The sequence below is a fragment of the Desmodus rotundus genome, chromosome 2 (genome assembly GCF_022682495.2).
Source record: "Desmodus rotundus isolate HL8 chromosome 2, HLdesRot8A.1, whole genome shotgun sequence".
NCBI classification, from domain to species: Eukaryota; Metazoa; Chordata; class Mammalia; order Chiroptera; family Phyllostomidae; genus Desmodus; species Desmodus rotundus.
This window is the reverse complement of record NC_071388.1, coordinates 186,855,748-186,881,143: the sequence shown is the minus strand read 5'-3', so window position 1 is coordinate 186,881,143 and position 25,396 is coordinate 186,855,748. Positions and strand designations below refer to the sequence as shown.

General features: G+C 46.3%; 1 protein-coding gene across 3 annotated transcripts in view; it reads left to right on the top strand.

Annotated features, from left to right (window-relative positions):
- PLEKHM3 (pleckstrin homology domain containing M3) overlaps positions 1 to 17,566 on the top strand; it is a 171,053-nt gene extending 153,487 nt beyond the window's left edge. For all 3 annotated transcript variants that reach the window (XM_045198279.3, XM_024564256.4, XM_053919019.2), the window contains exon 8: positions 11,982 to 17,566. In XM_045198279.3, the coding sequence (XP_045054214.2) occupies positions 11,982 to 12,159 (178 nt within the window). In that variant the 3' untranslated portion in view covers positions 12,160 to 17,566. The remainder of the gene's footprint in view (positions 1 to 11,981) is intronic.
- Positions 17,567 to 25,396: the final 7,830 nt, after the last annotated feature.

The following is a 25,396-nucleotide window of genomic DNA, read 5'->3' as shown; positions in this document are numbered from 1 at the left end:
AAAATGGAAGCCCAGAGAGCTCCCAGATTTTGTGAGTGCCAGAGGCAGGGCAGTGACTTACCAAGGTGGAATTCTACTTTTGTTAGGCTACATGGCGGCCCCTCGTCAGTGTATTTCTGTCAATGAAGGTTTTCTTTGATTAAAAACTCTAGCACTGTGCTAGTTTTTTTGGCTTTTAAACTTTGGTGAAAGAGTAACTGGGTAAACAACATTTCACCTTGGCCTGGTGGCTCCCACGTTCACATGTCAGAATGTCTCAGCGCGTCTAACACAGGCAAGACTTTCGTGAACCCCTCAGGACTGACTTGACCCTTCGTGCTGTTAAAAGCCACTTGATAAATACGGTGCATTTATAAACACAGTCTTAGCTGGTGAGGCCACCATTGTTTTTGATGCCATTTGGCCACTTGAATAGATGGCTGTCGTCTCCACCGAGGCACATTGCTTACCAAGCTTCTAGTTAGGGTTCTGGTTAATATTGTGTTAATCATCTTATCTCTAAACATTTTAGACAACCTAATTTTTTGCGGATTGTTGAGGGGGGAAATGTTCATCATTGTTTAACTCACATTTTAACTCTCTAACCAAAGTTAATTGATGTTCATTATAGAAAATACGAAAAGTACACAAAAATGTAAAGAAAATTTCTCCAACATACATGTGTATATTTTTAATAAACTCGAGATCATATTAAAAACATAATTGTATATCCAGCTTTTTTGTCACATCATATGAGATCCAGGAAAATAATAATGTTTAATTTAAAAACTTTTGTTAATGGGTACTTGAACAGGACAAAACTTAATTGGCTCTAAAATCATTAAGGTCCACTTAGTAAATAGAGGTAGGCTAGTCCACAGAAAGATCACTGGCCCAGGAATAAGGAAGCCTGCAGGTCATTCCTAGCTGGCCACTAATTTGCTGTGCAACCTTTGGCAACCACCCCGCCACCCCCTGTTGACATACCAGGCACATGAGCACATGGCACAGATTTAAGCTCTTACTGACCGAAGAAGCTTCACTTCAGCTTTATTGCTTAGCATTTGGCATTTTTAGTCTATTTGATAGTTTGTCATGATGTTTTCAATAAAGTTGACTGATTTTGCCAGAATTACCCGTAGGGAGTGATATACAAATTCAAACGGTAATCCAGCCCACCATTTTGAAATAACATAAGCTTCATGAGGAAATGGACTTTTTCCATTTTGCTCACTGCCCCACCCTCTTCATCTAGCACACCACATAGTAAATGCTCAACAAATAATCCATGAATAAATGAAGACTTTGCTTTATTTTAGTTTTTCAAGTCTATACTTAACATATTTTCTATTAAATAGCTTTTAGACTAATTCCAGAGAAATTGTCAACTGCAATGTAGATATATATTACCAAGATATGTGACTTTATTGAGTGATAGCTCAATATGTTAGGGACAGATGTGTTTTACTGGCCCGATGGAAACTTTAATGTCACAAATAGGAGCTTTGCTAAGCTACTCAGATAATTTAATTTTCAGAACATCTTTTCGGTCATTTTTTAATGTGTGCCTTTTCCTTCCCTATAGGACTGTAAATAAGTAACCTGAATACACAATAGGGAAGAGAAGTATTTACCTTTCCATACAAAAAATGTTGACTTTTCAGACTGAGCAGTATGTTCTGAAATGAATTGTTTTATGCTTTAGAATTACAAAAGGTACAAGAGTATCTTGGTTTTGCCAGTGTATGTTTATAATAGTTCAAGACTATTTTCTTACAACTAATCAGAAGAGTACAGATAGTAATATCTTGTTAAAATTATTTTTTAAAATTCCTTTTTCATTTTATTCCAGTATCCAATGGTATCCTAACTTTATTAAACCTCTTTAGTATTCTGAATATTAAACGGCTCAGTGTTGCATCAGAAAGCATTTGCATATGCTATCTCTAGCTACCACCAATAATCATGTGCTATCTAGCTGCCGTTAATAATTATCTGATCAGTTCAGGAGGCCTTCAAAATGCTTGAAATAGAGATAAAGGCCCAGTCCATAGATGTTCACACTCTGCACAAAAGTGGCCATTTGCACTAAATTTGTATCAGAGCAAAGCACCTTTGTAGAGTCAGAGGGAACTTAACAATCATTCTCTCAGCTCTCTCATCCCCTGTGACACCCACCCTTCCCCTCCACCTCCCCGTGACCCCTATCAAGAGCAGCATCCGTACCCCGAAAGCACAGCCATAGCTACAGGAAGATTCAGGCTGTGGGACCCTTTGCCGCACCCTTTCTGCCTTACTCCTTTTGTCAGGGCACCAGCCTGAATTTGAGGGACCCACAAACCATCTTAGAAGGTCAAAAGGCCCCTCTACCAACACTTAACGAGTCTTCGTTACTTCCAGTGATGATCGATGGTTTCTAAAGACTGCATTGGAAACACTGGAAGCCACTAACTTGAACTGACTTAACTTAAACGGTCTAGTTTGTTCGAGGTTGGCCTAGTCTAGTTTGGCCAAAGGTCTAGTTTGGCCTTGACAGTCAGGAGGTTAAAGGATCCTGAAGCCTTTCTTTAAGAGGGGTGCTAACACTCTTTTGCCAGAAAGAGAATCCTTGATGGTGGAGGGGAAGGAAATTAAAAAATATAGCTGTACATCATTGATTTAAAAGAAAAAAATTCAGAATTGAGAATGAAAAGAGAAGGAAAATTTCATCGGCAGGAGGGAAGACTTGGGTGGGGAGAAGGGCAGGGTGGAATGGTGGGGAGTGAGGCCTGAGGGCACCTGTGGGGCGGGGGGGCAGGGGTTCATGCAATGCCTGAAAGAGGCACCAGCCCAGGATTTAGGGACAGAAATTATGTGAATGTCAAAGCAGCAAGCAAGAAAGATGACTTTTTCCTTCCTCGAGCGTCCCTGATAACATAAAGTATATTGTTTAAAAGAGAGAGACCTAATCAGAGGAAGCTTAATATTTACTTAGAAAGTACCTATGAGCAGTACTTAACCCTTGTTCTTCACACCTAACTCCACCTCAGTTTTTCTCACTGAAAGGGCTACAGAGTTTGCCCAGGCCACCACCCAGAGACAAAGAAAGAGAAAAGGTTTAGTCATTAGTTAGCACAGCCCTTTGCTGACCAGACACAACCAGTCGGTGCTCCCCTCCCCCATGCATGTTTCTCTCTCCCTTTCTCTCTCTCCAAAAGAAATGAAAAAATGTCCTCAGGTGAGGATTTTTTTAAAAATCAACATAAAACAGGCAAGGGGCATAAACTAATTTACTGAAAAAATATGCAAATTGCCAGTAAATACATAAACCACTCCATATTAGTTGTAATTAAATCAAATGAGATTTACCTATGAGCTTTGAGAAAATACAATAATAGATATGAAATGTAAAGCCCTATATAAAAACATTCATTAATAATCACTTCCTAATTTCATTTTGCAAAGTCCATAGTTTTGTTTCAAATATTTAGAACAGCTCTAATATTAGCCAGCTGTCTTTAGAAATGATTGGCCTGGAATAGTGGTTTTCAAACTTCCATGTTCATAAAATTCCCTGGAGGGCTTGTTAAAACACAGATTGCTGGGCCCCACCCTCGAGTTTATGACTCAGTGAGTCTGGATTGGGACCCAATAATTTGCATTTCTAACAAATTCCCTGGTGATGCTGGTTTGGCTGGTGCAGGGACCACACTTTGAGAGTCACTGGCTTAGAACACATTGAGTATCAGAAAATTCCGTAACACCGTCTTGTTAAGAGAATTGTATTGGTAAGTGGAGACAGTTAGGGGATTAGGGTGACGTTATGACGAAACACTTTGGGTCATTTCTTTGAAAGCATCTCTCCTTCTAAATTTATGTCACTGACTTATTCCTGAGCAACTAATCATGCCACTCATAAAATTAGATTTAGTTTACTTCTGAACTGTTTGTATTTTTCTAATGTACCCGTGCTTGAAAATTGTCTTTAATTTTGGCTCCATTAAGTGTCTTAGTACTTTGAGGAACTGAGATGTAATATGTTAAATAGAAGTAAATCCTATTCTGAGTCTTAGATACCTATCTTCATTTTAAGTTATTATTTCTTTTAAAGAGACTTACTTCAAAACTTAACAGTTAATTTTTTTATTTTTCCATGAAGAGAAAAGGTTCCCTGGTAAATCAGTGGAATCCATATATAAGCCACGATTAGTCAAGATTACTGTTTTTTAAACCTGTGTTAGCCTAAGGATACTCTTATATTTACTTCCTTTGTCTTAGATGCAGCAAGACATTTGTAAGCATCTTTGGGCTCTTAGCAATCCTCACCGAAGGGCATTTCTCTTATTTATGGTTCTCTATGACTGCAATTATAATATACTCTGGCTTTTTCCTTTTCCACAAATTGTAGAACGTTTTTAAATCCTCCTGTCGTCCTTTACTCTTCTGATATTAAGTAAGACTTTCCTAAGGTAATCCCCCAAAGAGATGGACATTTGTTTGTTGAGAATTCTATTAACTGCCAGGTGAACCATGAAAAAAACACTTAGATGTGTTAGAAATATCGGTTCTTCCCTATCCCCCAAAAACTATTCAGGGCAAATTTATCATGGTTTTAGACAGTTCCATAGGCTATTGCTGAGCAGTTCTGTCACCATCCACAAGTCATCATGGAGCATTTACTAAGCTTCTGCACTAAAGGTAACAGTGAGGTACTGTCCCCAGTAGGGTAGCAAAATTAACAAATGAATTAATTAACCCTTGTTTACATTCTATTCCAAAGCCAAGATTTTAAGTAAAGCTTTTGCCAAAGGTTATTAGCTGAGCTTGGTTTACAAACTAAAAGTGCAAGACCTGTGAAAGCCAAATGCTTTGTGGGGTGCAATCAGGGGAAAAGCCTCCCTTAATTAACTCTGGGGATTAAGAGGTAAATAAAAAGATCATTGCAGGACATACCAATTGTTCTTCCCAGATTTGAGTCTTAGCAGGTATTAAGGGATGTTTTGAATAACTTAAAGGAGCATGTGGCCAGTAACGGGAAAAGGCCCTGATTTCAAGTCAGAAGACGGGAATCAAGTCCACTCACTTCCTTGTTCTGGGACCAGAGCAGCCACCAGTTATTTTAGTCTTTCATTTCACTTTATTGATTTACTAACTGACTTATTAAAAATAGGAAAGGAAAGAGTACCTAGGTCAGAGAGCTAATGTGAGGATAACTTATGTAAAAACAAGGGCAAAGGGCCATACAGATGCTGCCTGATTTAAGTGTCTAATTTTGGTCTTGCTGTATTTGCATTTACCATTCAGAATTATTGCACTAGCTTTACAAGCTAGCACATAGACGCCTTAATCTGCCAGACATTTGGCCAAAGGAGCTGGATCTTTTCCAGTCTCTTACAATTCTAGTCAAACCATATGGATACCTTTTCAGCCCCCACATCCCCATCCTCAGCCAAAAAAATTACAATGAACACTCCTAAATGTGATACGTCCAAGCGTTCCATTTCTCACTCTACAAGGAGCCACAACAGTTCTGGAATCCAGCATTTCCAGACTCATTGCTCTTTTCCCCTGTCGCCTGTGCCTGCAGTGGAATAAAGGGGCCTCTGGAAAACGTGAACAGAGTGAATCCTGGCGATCGTGGCACGAGGCTTGACTGGAGGTGGGGCTCCGGGAGGTGGCTGTGAAACTCGGACTCTCCTCGGCCGTCAGCACCAGCCTTAATCAGTTTCCTCCTGAAATTGTGTATTAATCTTCCTTTATTTGAGCCCCGCTATTTCCCCCGACAGAGCGAGTCTGCTACATCATGTCATTTGTCTAAATAATAACGAATTCATTTTATCTTAGAATATTTAGTAACATGTCTGTGCCTTCTAATAGCATACATACATGTGTAAATACATGTATAGCACATATGCACCCATGCAGGTGTACACCGTACGTGGCATTTGGCTGATTTCCTACTCAGACAAACTATTTGTTTGCTTATGTTCATTTACTTATACAATAACAGAAGAAAGCACCAACCCAAAACATTAAAATAACCAGGGCCCAATAACTACCCACCTTAGCTAAGAGATTTAAATAATCATCTTGGTTTCTCGGAAAAACCAATAATAGCTAGTAGTCCTATGGGGCGCCTTACATAGTAGCTATCGACCAAACCACACTCGCCTGCCTTATAACGTGCACTTACTTCTGCACCCCGCCCCATTCGCTGTGGGCTCTGACATGTGGAAATCAGCCAAAGCTCTGCTACCCTGCTCTGCAAGCCTGTCCTTTCGCTTGTCAGAGATCCAACCAAACTCGGGCCTGCATCTGAATCCTAGTGAAATATCTGAGGTCACTGCCTGAGCCAAAAATAAAAATGCAGCAGGAGTAGGACCCAACATCAACAACAGAGCAGAAGCATTTCAGTGACCTCAGCTTGGGGCAGGGGCCTTTAGCAGTTTCCTGTGACCTCCCTGTGTGCAGAGAGAATCTGGAAGGGCACAGACAAAGCCATCGAGCCTGTCTCTAATTGGTCTCACATCATCAGCATTCCAGAACAGGAAACTGTCTGCAGCCGGGAATTCTTGCTTCTTTGCCATAATATCTGAGAAGCAAACCTTTCTCCCCTGCACATATCTAGTTTGTAGCAGGTCGGTTTTCTTGGTTTTGACAGCTGTAATAAGAATGTGTCTGTCCCATGTCTTGGCAATTGACTTAGATTTCTAGGTTATGAACTTCTCCCTCACTTGCCATAGGTCAGTTAGTAAGCTAATTTTTAGGTCAACGACTATTCATAAAATGTAGAATATCATTCCATGGTGCCTTTACTAAGACACAAAATGAGATTTGTGTTGCCCCCAAATGGGAGAGATGTTCTCCTGTCCCAAGTTTGCCAGGGCACATGGGGATGACAGATGCCACTGTCCCGCGGCGCTTCCACCCAAGCAGAGCTCAAGTTCCTCCTTTCTTGTGCCACAGCCTGTGGTGCACCCAGTGCTGACATGTGCCAGGTTCACACCAGGGCCATGGTGGCCGTCCCAAGGGTTCAAACACAAAACTCCTTCCAGAGAGGGCGGGAAGTGACTGCTCCCTCGAGCCAGCTCCCTCCTTCACCCTCAAAGGGAAACCCCGCTTCTTCTTTTCTTGGAGAGATGTGGTGCTGATGCAGGTGGGGGAAGGCTTAGAAAAAAATCCTTAATGTTGAATTGAAAGTTTATAAGGCAGGGGCAGAGCCAGCTCCTTTTGGCCAGATTTCTGATTGTCAGAGCTGCACGTCCTAATTCGTATCAACTATTTCATAGCTTTTGCTTAATCAATGCAAATAAATAAAGTTTAAAGTACTATTTTTCACTTTAAGGCTCATCTCATGCAGTCCCAGCTTGTCAGTTTGGGCCGTTCCCAGGAGGGGCCCACAAGGCTACACTCCCATCCTTCGTCCACGGACTTTGGAGCAAGGAAATATGGAAAGAGGAGGACAAAACCCAGAGTAGCCTTTTTTCCTCCTGCACAAAATCTACAAGCTGGACGGAACCTTGGATATTATCTGATCCATCCTTCTTTTTCACATTTGTGCAGAGTGAGGTGCAGAGATGAGTGACTTACCTAAGAGCCCAGTGACTCTTGGGCCCCTCCGGGACGAGAACTCTGGGTTCCTCACTCTATCAAGCCCTCCTGCTGCAGTGAACAGCCTCCCCGACATTCACTGGGCCCTCTGCACTGCAGTAGTTGCTAAGCCCCACCTGCTTCAGTTATATAAAAGCAATTTACTTTATGAAGCAAACAGAAGTTTTTCATTTTGATTTGCTAGATGCTCCAGACAGGGCACAAAGAAGCAAAGGATACCACCAAGAAACCACCCAAAGGAGCTGGGCCAAAGAGCAAATAAATGTGACTGAGGGCCAGCCACCAAGATGGCTTTGGGGAGGGCTGAAAAATCAGTGAGTTGATAGAACGTTAAGGGTTACTGAGCGATGCAGAGAATTGTGTCGTCAGTGATAGTCTAAATTATTCTGAGAAACCACAGGATGATTACAGTAGTGTCTGCTATTTTAATCAAATAATGTGTTAAAAATATACATTTGTGAAAGGGGCATGGATAAGGATACTGCACTGGGCCTTATTGATGGTATAAACCTGGGGAGAGCGTGGTTTATCCCCGGGGCACTTCCTCCGGGAGGCCTTCTCCAGGCAGATGAGGTCAACGGTTCTCAACTGGGATGGCCTCCCCCACAGGGCACATTTGGACATTTGGCAGTGTCTGCAGACATTGTTGGTTGTCACAAATGCAGGGAATGGCGGAAGCGTGGTACTGGCATCCAGTGGGTAGAAGCCAGGGACACAGAAACATCCCACAATGCTCAGGACAGCCTCCCCACAACAAAGAAGCGTCCAGCCCTGAATGCCAGTAGTGCTGAGGTTGAGATGCCTGGCTTAGGTGAAGCGATGGATGTTTTCAGGAAAAGCCCGTTGGGTGGCTGTGGGCCGTAGCCACTGTGTGTCCCTGCAGTGGTATTCTCTGTGACATGGGAAAGGGAGGACATAGGTCTTTGTTCTCTGTGGTGCACAGCCGCAAGCAAAAGCCAGGCAACAGCCGATGGCTGGGACTGAATGACTCAGAAATGGAGGTGCTGGCTTCCCTTTGATTGATCACTCAGGGACACTGAAGTGACATTTCTCTTTCATTATGTGTGGCAATTTTCTGGCCAGATGATTACACTAGTAGATTTGCCTTATATAAAAGACAGGTTTCTGAAAAGTTGGTGTTTGTTAAATCATATTTTTAAAAAGTCAGGGCATTCAGTAAATACTAAGGAGCCAGTGACTTTTTAACGTGAAAGGTCCTTTTTAATAAAGTCCTATTCTCAAAGAAGAGCATACCAATATTGCATTTTTAAAGTAAATACTTTCTTTTTCCTGTACATTGCATTTTTATTACAGAGCTCCATAAAATTTATGTAAGAGAACAGTTTCTCTTCCTTCTTCCTTTTCTTCCCTTATTCCTTTCCTTTAAAGAAAAAGTCAGGGAGAAAATTAACAACAGAGTCTCTGAATTTAGGAAGGTCATTGATCGGTCTATCCATTATACAGTTCAAAAGATGCCTGCTGGGTTACAAATTGTTAGAAAACAGGACTTGGTTCTATTTTGAAATCATTAATTTTTTATCTCACTTTTTTTTTCAGTTACTGACCTTTGGTTAGAAAGAGCAGGTGCACTTGGTCCCTCCATCACCCGTGGGTGTTTGCTGCTCCAGAAATATTCGATAAGCGTCAACCCCTACCATGGGGTGGGGGTGGGGGGCTGGTGTCAGTGGAGATAAGGGAGTGGCACTGAAGGAACCCAGTGGTTTTCTCCTTATCAATCACCGCCCTAGGGCAACATCCCATGTATATAAATCACTGACTAAGTCAGCAGGGCAAAGGGGGCAGGAAGGAGGAAATTTATTTGATAACGCTACCATTAGTGTCACTTCACTGATAGGAGGTTACACAGAGGTACGACTCAGTGGGGACAAAGCCACTGCCACTGGGGAGGAACTGGCCCAGACAAGAGAGGCAGACCTCGGCCTGACCTTCATCCCCACTGGAAGGAAGGAGGGGCAGGGGGCAGAGAGATGCTACAGATGGCCCAGCTTGTCACCCACCCTGGCCAGTATAGCACCACTGTCGGGAAGCTAGAGCTACCATGAGAGGTGGTGTCACATTCAGTGCTCCTTCGAGCCCTTGCCAGTGACACCGCCCTTCCTTGCACACTCACCCACTGTAGTCTCGCAGACCTCAGTGAGCAGGCAGGGGGTCACTGAGAGCAGCCTTTTTACTAATGGCGGAACCAGAGCACCACGGAAGTAAATCACTTGCTCAAATCACTCAAAGAAAGATCCTGATTTGAACACTGTATTCTGACTCACAGCCCTGCATTTCCCTCTCTTCAACTCACTGTGTCCCTGGGGATAATCACGTGCCCTCTCAGAGTCTTAGTTTTCTTATCTATGAAATCAGAGGGTCTATCAGGATGTCCTCAGGTCACCACAGCGACATAAGTGAAGTCAGGTTGAAATGAGGCTCACAGAAAGGCCGCAGGCAGCTGCTTACACAAAAGGAGCCGTCTTAGCTGTATTAAGCACTTACTGTATGCCAGGAACTGTGCTAAATGCTTTCTTCATGATCTCATTGGAGCCTCACAACACCTCTACGTGGTATATGGTCATGGAAACCCCTCCTAGCAGATGAGGAAAGTGAATGACGCTCAGAGAGGTGCAGTAACTTGCTCAAGTTCATTGTCATAGGCTGCTCGGGCTGTCGTACACAATACCACAGACTGGGCGACTTAATAGCAGGGATTTCTTTCTCTCAGTTCTGGAGGCTGGGAGTCCCAGATCAAGGGGCAGCAGGTCTTGGTTTCCGGTAGCGCTCTCTTCCCGGCTTGTAGACGGCCACCTGCTGCAGCCCTTCTGCAGCCTTTCCTCTGAGCTTCCTGTTGTCCCTTCTTGTGAGGACACTAATTGTATCAGATCAGAGCCCACCCTTATCACTTGTTTAACCGTAATTACTTCCCAAAGGCCCTATCTCCAGTTATAGTGACATTGAAGGTTAGGGCTTCAACACAGGAATGGGGCGGGGACATAGTTCAGTCCACAGCAGCCATACAGCCAGAAAGTGATGTAAGGGGAGAGTGGAAGGCAGCCATCTCCTAACCACTACAGCTTATTGGGCCCAGAGAGCTGAGCTAGGGGTAGAGACTGTGAGTGTGGTGGGGCTTCTCTCTATCCTTAACCCTAAGCCTCCCCAGTGTCTCCCCCTGCAAGTTGCTGCCTGCTCCCCTGGTTCTAAGGGTGCCTCCTTGGGCAAAATTTTCTGAATCCTGACTGGTGCCAGGGGTAAGTCAGTGGCAGGCAAAGGAGTGGGACTCCAAAGACTATCCTGAGCCCGGGAACAAAACTCACGATACTACAAGAAAAGCAAAAGAAGCGTAAGGCTGAGCCCTGAGGCCTGGCTCCTTGGTAGCCATAACCAGCTTTGTACGTCATCCAGTGCTGGCTCCTCCCCGGTGTTGCCGGTTGAACAAAGTCATGTGCGGGCCCCGTTCCCTTGGCTCCTGGGGCAAGGTAATAGTTGCTTGTCGTTCATGTGTGGAAGGAGGAGAAATTAATCCGCATTGGCAAGCCACCCACCGAGGCAGCTATAGCTGTGCCTGTCAGTTACTCATTATTAAAGACTTCGCAGTAAAAACAAGCCGCCTAGACTCCTGTACAGGCCTCCATGACCAAGCCAAACAACAAACTAGTCATCCACTGGGAATGTCTCCTCTTACAGATTGTAATATCTGTGTGTCGGTTTAAAAAACTATATTTTCTTCCTCACTCCCTCATGCTTTACTCTTTCCATTTGTTTTAGTAGGTAGACTTAAAGGGTGGGTAGGTTTTCCTAATCAAAAAAAAACTTCAGAAGAACAACAGACCGCAGGATAGCATTCAAAAGATGAAAATGTGTCATTTCATCTTCCCATCCTGTCAAATAAAGGCAGGGGCTTGATGGAGAACCACTTAGCTCGTGTCACCTGCCGTGGAAAGCTGCGTTTTCACAGCTGCGACACCGGGGTTGTCGCTGATGTTGGGGGCATTCTCAGTTGCGGAGGCCCTTCACTCCCACTTTCTGTGGCTTCACCCTAGAGATGCTAACACCCTTCTCTCTCTGTGGAGAGGAAGCTAACACAGAGTTTCTAGAACTCTGTCCATCGTCCCGGCATTGGGATCACAGTGTTGTTAGCTGGCTGCTGGCTCCAGTCCACCAGTAAGCGAAAAGCCTCCTCCCCAGCTACTCCTAATCACACACAAAAAAAGTTTTCCGACTGCAATTCAACCTTGAACATTTGGGGGAAAAAAAGGGAAGCGCTCATTTATGAGTCATCTCTCCTCCCAGCGGTGCGGCCGTGCAGAATAAAATGCTGCGTCCGGAGCTGCACGCAGGCCGCGGGGCTGCAGCTGTTGTGTCTTGCTCATTTCACCCTTGCTCATCATATCCCTCGCTGGCTTTTACAGGTGCGAGAGTTGTGGAGCCGTTTTCCATTCTGAGTGCAAAGAAAAGTCTGTCCCCTGTCCGAGGTGTGTCCGCCGGGAGCTGCAGAAGAAGCAGAAGTCTTTCTGGCAGAGGCTGAACATGGACGAGAGCCTGGAGGAGGCTTGCAACATGTTTGAGCTGTCCTACCAGAACACCTGACTGGGCAGGGGCCCAAGGCCAGAGAGTGACCTCGCGGTGACCCGTCAGTCCCAGTGGCTTCCTAGCTAGCCAGTTAGACCCCTCTGGATGAAAAGTACGCCTCATCTTCAGCTAGATATAGATATATATTTATACATATATGTGTACACACACATACCTATCCGTATGTTCTGTGTAAATCGACGTCTCAAAGGCCCTTGGAGCCTCTGTGGCTCAAAAACTACCAATAACTGATTACACTTAGCCATGAATTTCAGCTGCTTACTCCCAAGCAAAATGTGGTTTACACATAATGCTTTACGGTTCGGACATGTTTCTTTTTCTTTTTCATTTTTGGCTCTTGGGGGCCATCTTATTACACAGGAGGAAGCATTTCCAACAGAACAACAGTGCTTTGGGGGGGTTTTTTGTGTTATTTATTTTTAGCCTTCATAGCCCAGTGAGGTAACTGAGGCAAGCACCCATCACCATCTGTTTCCTAAGAAAATCTTCAAAACACAGGAATGACTTTGGGATCCTTCCAAGATCCGGTGTCCCTGGCGCGCTCACCGCAGTTTCCTCCCCAGGGATCGCCTGAGCTGAGCCGAAAGGATTGGCAATCAAGAGTGTGAGCTCCCCCGACAGAAAGCATGCACCCCTAATTTATATCGGGAGAGCAAGTTCTGGTTTTGAAGTCCATCTCAGAAAAGATTTTTCTTAAAAAAAAAAAAAAAAAGAGACCGCTGCGACCAATTACTGCACGTTGTTGCTCTGTTTGCTGGTACGAATCTCAACTCCGCCAGCGAGGCAACGCTCCGCCTGTTTCCCAGGTTGCGAACGAGGCTCTCGTGTGAGTGGCGTTCCCGGGGCTCTATGGGTGGTATTTATGATATTTTAATGGTGCTGGCCTGAGGAAGTTTCCGAGGAGTGTCGTTAAATACATCCGTGTGTGGACTGGTAAATACATAGTGCATGCATTCCAAGAGACCGTCTTCAGTTGCTTTTCATAGAATCCTGTGCAGGCAGTTCCTACCCACTCACTGTAAATGCTTTATTTCTCATTGCTCTTCATTGCACTTTCATCTTGACCTCTGTCAATTTAACCACTGCTAGTCATATTTCTTAACCATTAAAAAAAAATCAGAATAGCCTGGAACTTCAAAATACCAACATTAGACTACTAAGAAAATACCAAACTTACAAAATATATTTAATGAATTAAAATCGAATATTGTTTAAATAAATATACGTACACATAGATCATTACCACCTTAAGGTAAAACAAGAAGTGCTAAAATAACATTGTGGGAAGCTTGGCCGTCTGGCGGGGAGTGTCCTCCCGTGCAGTGCCCTTGTAGGAGCCAGCCTAGCGCTGGCTGCGGCAGGGACGGTGGCGCTGGGTGACGCTGGGGACCACGGTTCCCGCTCGTCACCTCAACTCCTTCCAGACAGAAAAATAAGCTCATATCGAAACAACGGTACCTTTGACCCCATTGCCCCTTTTCCCCACACCTTGCTCCCCGTCCAGTTCCCAACTCCTTACACTTCCGTCCACCCAGAGACGCTGCGTTGCAGACCGAGTTTTGTGCAGACCGTCCGCTGCAAGCATCGCGCCTCTCAAGCTGTGCTGGTTCCTTTGGCCCCAGGCCGCACCTTTCCACTTAGTAGCTCCGCACCACGCACGTATTTGTTTTCTCATTCTACAGGAGCTGTGTCCAAGGCATGGAGACTTGTTCAGAGGCAAGGGCCCCATTCCTGAGATGCCTTACGGTGCCTTTTACTCTTGGAAAAACAGGTTGACTCCCCCCGCCCCACCCCCACTCTAGTTATAGAGAACGTCGCACACAAAAGTAAAAGGGTGGAAAATCTCAACCACTTGGCAAAGAGGCACACAAATTTGATCATCTCCCCTTTCCTACCCCCCTTCCGTGAAATACAGCACTTACATTTTTCAGCCTCAAAGAAGATAGAACAGGATCTTTCACTAGAGAGTTATGGGCCTGCTTATTATAAAACAGATGTACTCCGATGGCACAGTGCCTTTTCCCTCACCCCCGCTCCCTGTCCCTGAAGCTTACTTCTGCCTTCTCGATAATTGATGCATCTGTGACTCAGACCATCAGCAAGGCCGTGCCCAGCGCAGTGCGTTTGGAGACCTGAGTGCACAGCTGTCCCCTCCCCTACTAGCATGTTTGCTCTGTGCAAAGAATTTCCTATCCCACCTCACGGGCCCCCAGGGTCAGACCCACCATGAGTCAGGGGAACGTTCTGGATCCCAGTTCTAAAGGCCCTTGTTGCCCCAGGGCCCATTCAGAGGGCCCTGCTAAATATCGGCAGTCCCGGTGAACTTCTGCAGAGAGCTTTCCAGCCGCATGGTTTTCTGCTTATTTTCAAAAGGGAATAAAATAGATGTGCCATCACCATCAGCTCCCAGAGCTGGCACTGGATCCCAGCAGCCTCTGTGCTCTCTCCTGTCTGTACATCTCTGGCAGCCCGGCCGGGGCCAGCGCAGGCCCACGCGGCACTCGCGGCCACCACCACCCAAACCTGACAAGACAGCGCAGCCGGCGTAGGAGCTGGGTCTGCAGTGAAAATTCAGAATTGCCGTTTCCATCCCAGAACGCCTGAGAGCCCATGAACGCTCTTACTGTTTTCAACTCTAACCAATTACTTGGTGTATGGCTAGGTAATTGTTCCACTGCTTAGACACTGTCGAAACAAAAGCAAATCTGTGGATTACCACCTCTGTAAGACCAAGCTAATACCTGCTTTCCCTCACATTCTGTTTTTCAACCCATATTAAATATCTTGCGCCTAAAGCACATGAGAAAATGCCCAATTAATCTCCTAGAGCTGGCAGCCTACCCAGGAGAACCTCTTTTCCCTTGAAAGGCCCGTCCCCGGCGTATCACTTTTGGAACTCTCTCCTCTCAGCCAGAAACTCCTGTGTGAGACAGTCCGACCCTGGTGAAACGTTGGCACCTCACCCCGCAGCAAAGCAGCCAGTTCCTAAAATAGACCTCAGTTTGCACCGCTGCAGGAAGGCCACAAAGTACTTAAAAAGCAGTCAACTGGAATGCGACTTGTGTTCTCTCCAGGGCTGCTTTTTTCCCAATTTTGAAAGCCTCTTTATATGAAAACCATGCAAATGCCTGTCTTCCCCTCTTTGCTTCACTAAGCCTTTTCAGGGGCCTGTATTACCGTTGTTTCACGTGTGTAGTGCTAAAGGTAATCTTTTTAGGAGCTGTAATATTTGATTAGCTGAGGAGGTAATACTCTGTGATTGTTCTAGACCAGGCCTGCATCAAAAAGGGACCATTGCTAGCACTTGGGATTTGTGGCTTCCAGCCCACTCAGTGGTGCCCTTTTCAGGCTCCTGCAAAGGGATGGTGCGTGATCTCCTCCCACGGCACTGAGAACGGAGGTGTTTATATCCCTAGCTGTTGTAAGCAGCCTTTGCTAAGCTGGAGGGAGTCCCCTCGGACAGGGACGGGCCTCTGTTTTTGTCTCTGCGCATGTGCACACTGAACGCTGACGTGGGGGGTGTCTTCCTGCGCCTTCTCAAAAAGGCTTAGCTTCCAAACCTGTGGGTTTGTGCTCTACCCGCTGGGCAGAAAAGACCTTGTATGAAATACTGTATCAGGGTGGACACTGTGTGACACCACCCCAAATGCTTTCTGCAAAGAGGGTGTTCTCTGACAAAGCCAAGGTACATCCTGCTCCTGATTTAGGGTGAAGCTGATGCTGCCGTTCATGTGTCTGGGCTGCTGTACTTTATTGAAATAACTGGATCATGAAGTAAACCTTCAACTCCTGATTCTAATGCTGCCTGGAGTCGACACAAAGGCTATTTTATATTTTTACTTCTCCCAGGAAAGAGAGATGCATGCAATTTTCTCCTTTATTTCTTGAGTTTTATGTCTCACTACCTTTCTTTAAAATAATGTGAAAAAGTAGAGACTTTGGTGCAAGACAAAAAGAAAGGAACACCTCCCTCCTTGGCCTGAATTGAGCCTTTAGAAGCCCTCTGGTTTTCTCTCCTGGGTGCTTGTGGGCAGCTGGGCAATAGGAGCTCCGTGTATTATGCCCCTCGTACCATTCATTCTTCTCCCCCTGAGTCAAGCGGAACCAGCCGCTCCAGGCTGAACCCAGAGGTGGGTGAATAGGCCGGTGCAATTCATCCAAGCAGACAGCTGCTGGTTTCTGTCACATGGGACAGTGTCTGGACAGTTAGGTCCAGCACCCGGCAGCCTTACTGGTCACGATTCTACTTTCATTGTATTCAAAAATCTCTAACTTGAGGGGTTCTCGGCAGTGAGTTTTGGCAGGGGTTAGTATGTTTTAGTGAGTTTTCACCTTAGCAGGTAGAATCCAAGTCCTTGTTAAACTCTAGGTGAAAGTCAAAAGCAATGTGTGGGCTACCCTCCTCGGCACACCTGCAGCTGTCGGGTTTTCTGTAAAATGGGTTCCAGATGATCACGTCATGTGGCACGTTGCTCACAGGTGTCCTCCAGTGTGATGGGAGGCACTGGTAAACTCCTGCTCAACTCAGTGAAGGGACAACTGCAGTTCCGCTGTGGTTCTTCCTTGTGGAAAGAGAAGCCATCTTGTCTGAAAGGTCTGGAGTGAAGCCAGTTGTTGCAGGTAGAAGACACAGGTGCCCACAGCAACTCAGTCCAGTGAAGCTTTCTTCCTACTGGCCGTAGAGCTGCAGACCAGCCTCCCTTCCGCCCCTTCTGTTGACCTTCATTGCCCCCAGCCCTGAGCCCTGGCCCAGATTTGGGCCTCATAGCTAGTACCCTGGCTAGTGGACCACTGGGGCCCGAGGCTCCTCCACACTGGCCAGCCATTGGTTTCTTTTCCCCGTAGGAGTGCCTTATAGTACTGCTTAGTGCTTCTTGCCTAGTCTCTCTGACCCACTTGAAGCCTGCAGGACTCTCCGCCTAGACGTGGCTCACTTTGTTTCTTCCCCGGCCAGCTCCTCCCTATACAGGCCCCTCGGAGCCTGCACATTCCATACGCATGTCAGACTTTCCACCTTCTTCAACCTGGTGCCTTAAGCTCATGAGTGAAAGGGATTCCTGTGGGAAAGGCATTGTTAAAGTAGAGGGGCAGGAACACTGGCTTCTTAATTCCACTGACACTTTTACCAAGAAATACAAAAGATACAGACCACGTAATGTTTTCACTTTGTTTTATGCTGTTTTTCAAATCACTCCTTCTGTTTGCTTGAGTGCTTGCTCCCATTAACCAGACTCAGGGGAATGCCACGATGTCACCAAGGCCAATGGGCAGAGAAATTAAGCCAGTTATCCAGACTTGAATCTGTAAGGTCCGTGAATTCAGCCTTTTTCAGGTGAAGAAATTACATAATAAACATAAAAGGATTTTTTTCTTTATGTAAAGGTTTCTTTTTATTTTGCCACCTGTTTTCCAAGTGGGAAGCCCCTTGCATAATTTGTGATAAGATGCTTGGGTGGGGTAGGCACTGAGCCATAACTAACGGGCTGTCGCTGCTGCAGGCCTGGGTTTGGTTTTGGTCCTCGGTTTCAGTTTTAATGCGGCTACTGCAGCAAATTTAAGGTGGGAAAAGGTCTGTCTTTGGGGACAGTGCAAAGAGGGAAAATGCTGAGGTTGCAAATGAAGAGCATTGAACACGGTGATGCAGATACGTCTGCACAGCCTGTTCTTTCGCTCCTGGGTCGGAACGGTGTCATTTCCCTATTGGGCTCGTGCACAACAGAACTGACGAAAACTCGGGGTTTGAGCTCTTGTGTCACTATCTGTTGAGCTATTTGAGGTAGCTAATGTGCTAACTTATGTACCTGTTGTTTCTGTTTTCTGGATTTTTGTTGCCTTTCGTCTTGTCATCACTTCCCCATGTTTTTGTTTACATCATTTTTTAAGTATCAGTAACTGTAATATTATGAAATGAAGTTGTGTTGTTGACAAGGCCCCTGGTTTTTATGGTTATCTGTTAAGTGCACCAATTCCTAATGTATAAACAATGCTCTCAATAAACAATGCAGAAAGTACTGTCTCTTATAACAGCTTCATTAAATTCTTCTTTTTGTGGGGTTGGTGAAAGTCCAAGATGAGCCCTGGATGTTAATTCAGAGTCAAGATTTGAGCTTTATTAACAGTGAGCTACTAGGGCTTTAAAATATCTCTTAATATTAATCTTAGAGGTAGATTTTGGTTTTTTCTAAATTCATCAATCTATAATATTCTCACCAGCCCTTCCTATGTTTATGAAAAAACATAACATTTTTCTAAAATGCAGATGTTGTGTTATGGGCCTTATTTGCCAAACCAGAGCATGATGGTTTTCTTCAGTTCTGAGACAAACCTGCCGAAGCTCATCACCCCCAAGCTCCTTTGCCCTGGTTTCACTTCGCCTCTGCACTCTCCAAATTAGATGGACAAGTGCCGGGCAGGAGGCTGCTAGGCAAGATCGCTAGTCCTTCCTGCAGGCCCTATTTTGGGAGCAAAGAGTGAAAAGGAAAGAGTAGGTGTTTATGTGAGAGATAGCAGCCCTCTGGGAAGTGAGAAGTGATTGGAAATATCCACACTACCTTGCCTGGGCTGGCCCTCACCCTTCTACCATAAAGGCCACGGCGGGCAACAACTGTCCGCGTGGAACCCTGCAAAAGCACCCATGAAACTCACTTTCTCAAAGAAAGACATGGAAGAGACTGAAAAGGTGCTTCTGGTTAACCATTTACCAAAGGTGAACCCTGAGCCTCACTCCCCGAGATACACCTACCCAAACAAGTTCATGCCCAGCCTCCACCCTCCCGAACTCATATCCAGGCTGTCCAAGGAGGGACCGGACTTCATCCTCACAAGAAACCTGACACAGTCCGTGATAAAAAGAAATGAGTTAATGTTTCACTGACCCAAACTAGACACTCGGCCTAGTCAGAGAGCCTGAATTCATCTGATTCACAGGCCAAGTTAGCTTTGCCCCAGTAGTGGTAAGCGAGGGGCTGGATAACTCCAGCAAGTTTGAGCAGCATCCAAGAGAAGCTGTGCAAAGATGTCTTCAGAAGGGCGGAAAGAGATGCCATCCTGTTCGCCTCTCCCCACCCTCAGCAGATGGTGATTTGAATCTCCCTTAATTGTTCCCCCACCCCACCCCTACCTGTTCTTTTAAGGATGACCCAAGATGGTGGATTTAATCTGTGGTTCCCACATCAGAAACACAAGAAAAAAAGCAAAATGGCAGGACCCCATATAGACAATCGAATCGAATCTCTCTGGATGGGGACTGAGTATTTGTATTTCCCTGAGTGATTCCTGTGTGTCCCAAGAGTTAAGAACCACTAGGTCAAATGGACCACGTTGCCCTGAAATAAACATTTGCTCAGCACCCTGGTGGTCGGTCCACAGCGGGAAGGACGTCAAAGGGATGCGGAGGGACTGAACGGCTCTGGCTGCCCTCCAGCTGACGACTGTCGACCGTCGCTTCCCTCCCTCCCAGCAGAACAGTGCTTCGGAAATTGCTGCTCACAGACTGCATTCGTTTTCATAAAACCTTGCCTCTTTCTCCTTTTCATTTTCTTCCAGGGTGTGGCTGGCTTCCATCTACCCAGCATATACTATCGCCCGACAGCTTGGTAAATAGAAGTGGCCAGGTCATGGCCACAGGTGACTAAGCTGGCCTACAAAGGAAACCGTGTAACAGTTTCCCTTTTGTTTTTTTATTCTTCCTGGTTATGTTGCAATTGTCCTCAAATGCATGTATATGAGGATCTACTTTAGGCCCAACCAACGAACATGAACTTCATCACTCTGGACAGTGGTGTTTAAAATGGGAAATCACTAGGTGCTTCTTGCCCAGAAAGGCCTGGGAAATTCAGGAAATCCTGAGCTGTGTCCAGCTTTGCCTTGGTTGAGGAGAAGAACGCCTTTGAAATGAACCAGACTCATTCCAAACACTGGCACCTATCGAACTGATGACTTTCAACCTCAACTGCCAGTTACAGGACAGTGGAAATGTAGAAAGACAGTCCTGCCCCTCGGCTCCCTCTATGGGGTCAGTACTCTAAGGGTGACAGTATTCCTCTCTGACGGAGCACTTTTCCAAAGGGTTCAGAGTCTTACAAAAGGCATGCTCTCCTCCACGCTCGCAATGCTTACCACCAGGGGAACACCCACAGCAGCAAGGAACTTACTCAAAATCACTGTGCAAAGCTAGTAGTGCTGAGGGGCGGGAAAGCACTGGAAATGAATTGCAGTCTACCAGGGTCTGAAGCAGCACCTTTAGCACCTTGTTCTAAAGCAGCATCATTAGAAACTACATTCCTGATTAGGGGGAAAAAAGTTTCATATTTATTGGTATTATTACATTGGATTCTGATTGGCATAGAGAGTATGCCTCCCCCAAGAGAACAAAGAGGCTCCTGGTACAGAATACCCAGGAAGCCAGGGGCAACCACACCCAGGAGAAAGATGGAGTTAATTCATTTTCGTCCCTGTTTCCATCCATTCCTTCATGGCCTGGGCAGGGGAGTCAAGCAAGAAGAACGCATTGTTTCCATAGTTGAGCACACACAAAAAATTCTGATTTATGTGCTCTGACTTCCAATTTACCTGGACAATAGGGAAATGCACTACTCCTCCACCTTTATTTCATATCCCTCCATTAAGGGCTATTGGTTTTAAGCAAACCAGCTAAGAGTTCACGAGTTCATGCAATATTTCAGACCCTGCCATGCAACCGCAGGCCGCTGCTGGTCCGGGGGAATTCCTCCAGCTCTTGTCCAGAGGCTCCCAGACAGACCGGCACAAGAAATGCTTTCAGTGACTCCCATGTTCTCCCAGGATGGCCTATTGTTCTGAAGCTGAGAAGCTGCTATTAGCACAGTAATTTTTTCAAATGAACATTGAGCTAAATTATCTCAAACGTATAAAGGACCATCTCTCACTGTGTTATGGAAAATTGCCTTCCAAATTACAAGACTATACAAAGCACATATTAATTTGGGGCCCAAGGACATCCAAATTGCTTTGCCTTCCGTGCTATATTGTGATGACACACTCCTAATAATGTCAGGTTCCGAGGCCACCACAAGGTACGCTCCGTTGTGAAAATAAACCAGAAGCTTTCTCTGTGAAGATCACCACATGCATGCCCAAACCCGGCCAGCAGTATTTTGCTCTGAGATTTCAGCCTTTTGCAGAGGAAATAAATTCCAACGGCACAGGCAAGGAAATGAATTTGAATTCTAAACTGGGTCAACCTCCCCAAAGGGCTTTCTCACTGCCGCCCAGGAGTGAGGCCACTGAGGAAGCAGGCATCTGCCCCCCGCCCCCGGTGCCCAGAGGGGGCTCCCAACAACTGTGTCCGGAAGTAACTCCCACTCGTGTACATTCGATTCCATGCCAGGCGAGATGGGGGAAGCAGAGGGCAGCCACCGGCTGACAGGCCTTGCCGAGTGCCGATGCTGGTAGTGAATGAGTGACAACAAGTGGTCCAACAGGCAGCCCTGCCCAAAGCGCCCCAAACCAGTCCCAGCACCCCCCCCCCCCACCCCCGCCCTGTCAGCCCAGACAGCCCACCACAAGGAGTTTCTAATGAGGATTATTAGATTTCGCCTGGTTTGTTTCACCTACTCTTGTTTTTCATTTTTTTACTTTGAAGAAATATCACAAAGCAAATCCCAGACATAAAGACATGTTACACCCACATGCTTTAATATTCATCTAAAACATGTTTATTTTTTGCACACGGTCACAATACCATTCCACACCTAACCAAATTAACAGTAATTCCTTGTTATCAGCAGACGCTCAGTTCCAAATTAAATTTATCTTTTTGTCTTAAAACACCTTTTTGTTTATTCACAAAATAAGGCTCTTACAAAATAAATATAAGAATATGAATGTCCCCACCCAGGCTCGATAAACCGTAGAGGACCGTGACACCTTCCTGGCCTCCCTTCCTCGTCTTTAATGTGCAGGTGTCCCACTTGTCCTTCCGAGTACTCTCCTCCCATTCCAGGTGGCCCTCAACCAAAGTCCCCTTTTGCTGTGGGCCCGCAGCCCAAGCTTGGTCAGCAGAAATTTGAATCTCGACAGGAGCACTCCCACTGGGCTTTGTGTCTGGAGGCGTTGTCCGTTGGTTCCTACTCCTGAAACTGCCCTGATCCCTGTTCTTCCAAAGACCTGGGCTTGTTCTTGCTTAAATTCTATGAACTTTGCAACGCACGCCTTCCCTCTTTAAGAGCTGCTTTCTGACACAGTGTCTTTCCCATGCAGTCTCTCACTACCACGCCTCCCGTCTCTCTGCATTGCGATCTCACCTTCGCCCATGCACCCCACAGATGCTGCCATGTGAACATACGGGAGTGAGCAGGGCAGTGCACACTGTTCCTGGCCTCTGCGCTCAGAAAGCAGCACTGGGAGGAGAGTTTTCTCTAGGTGAGAAGAGGTACTTCTTCAGCAGCCTGCAGCACCCCAACACGATGGCAGTGACTGAGCAAATGGTGCTGAGTGCTGGACTAAATGACACAACTTGCCCAAGAAACAAGGCTGGTTCCTACAGAACTGGGTGGAGAGGGCCGCTCATTTGCAGAGAGGCAGTTGTCCCAGGGTGCAGAAGCTCCCGTCCAGTCTGTTCCTGAGGGGGCCAGGATCCCAACCCAGCACCCTGATCCTCACAGGCAGATTCCTCAATTCCTCACCAATCCCCGACAGGCCCTCACCAAACACGTTAGAATTCAAGTGCTCTTTATTTAGTTCTTTTCTCAGATGAGTACTTCACTTTAAAGTCTAAGGTAGTCATAAAATAAAATTAAAAGTCCCAAAAATCTGTGAGAGAGAAGGGTTCTTCATAACAGTCATCCCAAATAAAAGCCTGTTTAGATACTTCCTAGAAAATGCATTGTTTGCAGTGTGGTTAGCTGGGCACATCGTTGACCACCTTTTTTAATCAGATATAAATGACTGGTCGATATTGTTATTTAATGCAGGCAGCAGCCTAATTACCTACCATTATAGTCAAAACTTCTCAACTTTAACTTCTCCGTCATAAAACTTCTGATCCGGGGCCACAGAAAGACAGAGGGAAGGGGAGGAATGGGATGCCCTGCTGCACTGGGAACGTGATGCTAGAGCAGCACTTCTAGACCGTGGGCCCTGACCAGCCGCAGCAGCCGCGGCCGGTAAAGCGTCAGGAGTGCACATTCTCGGATCCCACATGGACCCTGCGGAGGGGCCCCAGGCCTGTTTTAACAAGCTCTCCCTCCCCCCGCACCCCCGCCCCAGAGGATTCAGGTGCAGGCTGAAGTCTGGGACCCACAGGAACATAGAGGAGGACTGCCAGCAATTCAGACCCCTGCCTCACCCTTTGACCCGCAAATGTTTGTGGAGGCCTCCTGTGCACTAAGCACTCTGCTAGGTGCTGGGGATGCAGAGACAAGGAAGACACAGCCCCTCCAGATATGCAGAAAGAGAACACGGAGAGGAAAGCAGGGAAGCCAATAGAGCTGCGTTAACCAGCTCTGTGGTAACTGCTAGATTCCAGCCCCCTTCATGCTGGGTGACCTTGGGCAAGTCACTTAACCTCTTAAAGAAGTGGCCTCAGTTTCCCCATTTGTTTTCGCTGTTGGGATAACGACAGCTGTCAGGTGACGGGGCTGTTGTGAGATGTCAGTGGCACGATGCGCATAGGGCCCTTAGCACCAGGCCTGGACCACAGAAAGGAAGGAGATGTCAGGTCCTGATATTTTCAGGGTGCAGAGGGAAGGCATGAAAGGGGGTGTGGCACGCTCCTCTGGCCAGGAAAAGCTCCGGGGAGAGGGCTCATCTGAGGTTGGTCTGAGAAGGTGAGTCATTCTGTGTAAGACGGGGTACAGGCTGGACCCAGGTGGCTCTGAGCTCCCTGCAGGTTTCAGGTGACATTCTGGGGTTTCCTGGGGTATGCTCCAGAGGCTCTGAGAGCCCCAGCAGCATACTTTGGCTACCACATTGCTCTTGTCCGCCATCCTGCCCAAGTCCCTTTCAATGCCATTTGAAAGGTCACAACCACCATCCGTGGCTCCCAGACTTTCTGGGGCTCTAATAAACCACAAGCAAATGGATAAGCCTTCTCCCTCTCCGGCTTCCTGGCCCCCTCGTTGAGCAATGTGGTTGAAATGAGGATGCACCAACTTCAGCCCGGCCTTCCAATCATTCTTTCCCTTTTCTTGCGGGCCTCTCCCACTTGCCCCAGGGTTTACAGAAACACAGAATGTTGGATGTGGAAGGTGTCTCGCTGAAGTTTCTCTGCCCACCCACACGCATCCCCACCACCAGGACCCTGAAGCTGTCTGCAGCAAAACCTATATGCTTTTTCCAAAATAATTCTTTTCTCCCTTGTTTTTCTTATTCATTGCAAAAGCCCTGCACAAACCACAGCACTGAGCCCCCTCTGTGGGTCTAGCCCCTTCTCTCCATCAGGAACCTGGGCCTCCAGTCCACCTCCTCCGCCTTCTCCTCCTCTTTTATTTCAGCGGCCCATGATTGGAAAAGAGCGGTCCCCCCTTCCTCCCAAGTCCACAATTGTCACCGCCAATTAGTGCATTGTTAGGACACACAATGGCGTTACTGTAGCCAGTGGAATGGGCGGCCTTTGTACTTCTCCAGCCGGCCGTGGGGCAGTCAAGTTTCATTTAGAGACTTAAAACACAACGCCAGGAGGAAAATGCTATCAGAAAAGAAAAAAGAAAAAAGAGAGAGAAAGGGGGAAAAAGCACAAAAAAGAAAAGAAAAAGAAGCAAAGGAGAAGGTGAAGATGAAGAGGAAGGAAAAGAAAGGCAGGCGGCAAATGTTGAAAAGGAGAGGAGAAAAAAACCTGCTATTGAGGAGTCAGCCCGAACTCCTGAAAGGACGCAAGTGGTTGCTGCGCACTGAAGTCCGCCCTCAGCTCACAAAAGGGGCTCGAGCTTAACAGTAATTAGTGGTCTGATTGTGCTTGGAACACTGTGTGTCTTTAGAGGATTTTTCCAACTTTTCTATTTTTTTTTCCAGTCTTAACAAATAAAGGAGGTAGGAGGAGAAAGGTCGGGGCTGGGGGAGGTGGGGGCCTGCCAGTCGCATCCCCCCACCCTGCCCCAGCAGTCTGGGGTGGGGGTGTTCAGCCTTTTTCTTTGACAGGTAAATTGGATTTTATTCTCTAAAGCATATAACTAATTACAGAGCGTGTTTTGCTGTAAGAACGTGACATATGGGTACGTTTTAGAGTCACTGTTGTGTTCGTTTCAAGTGCCCATCG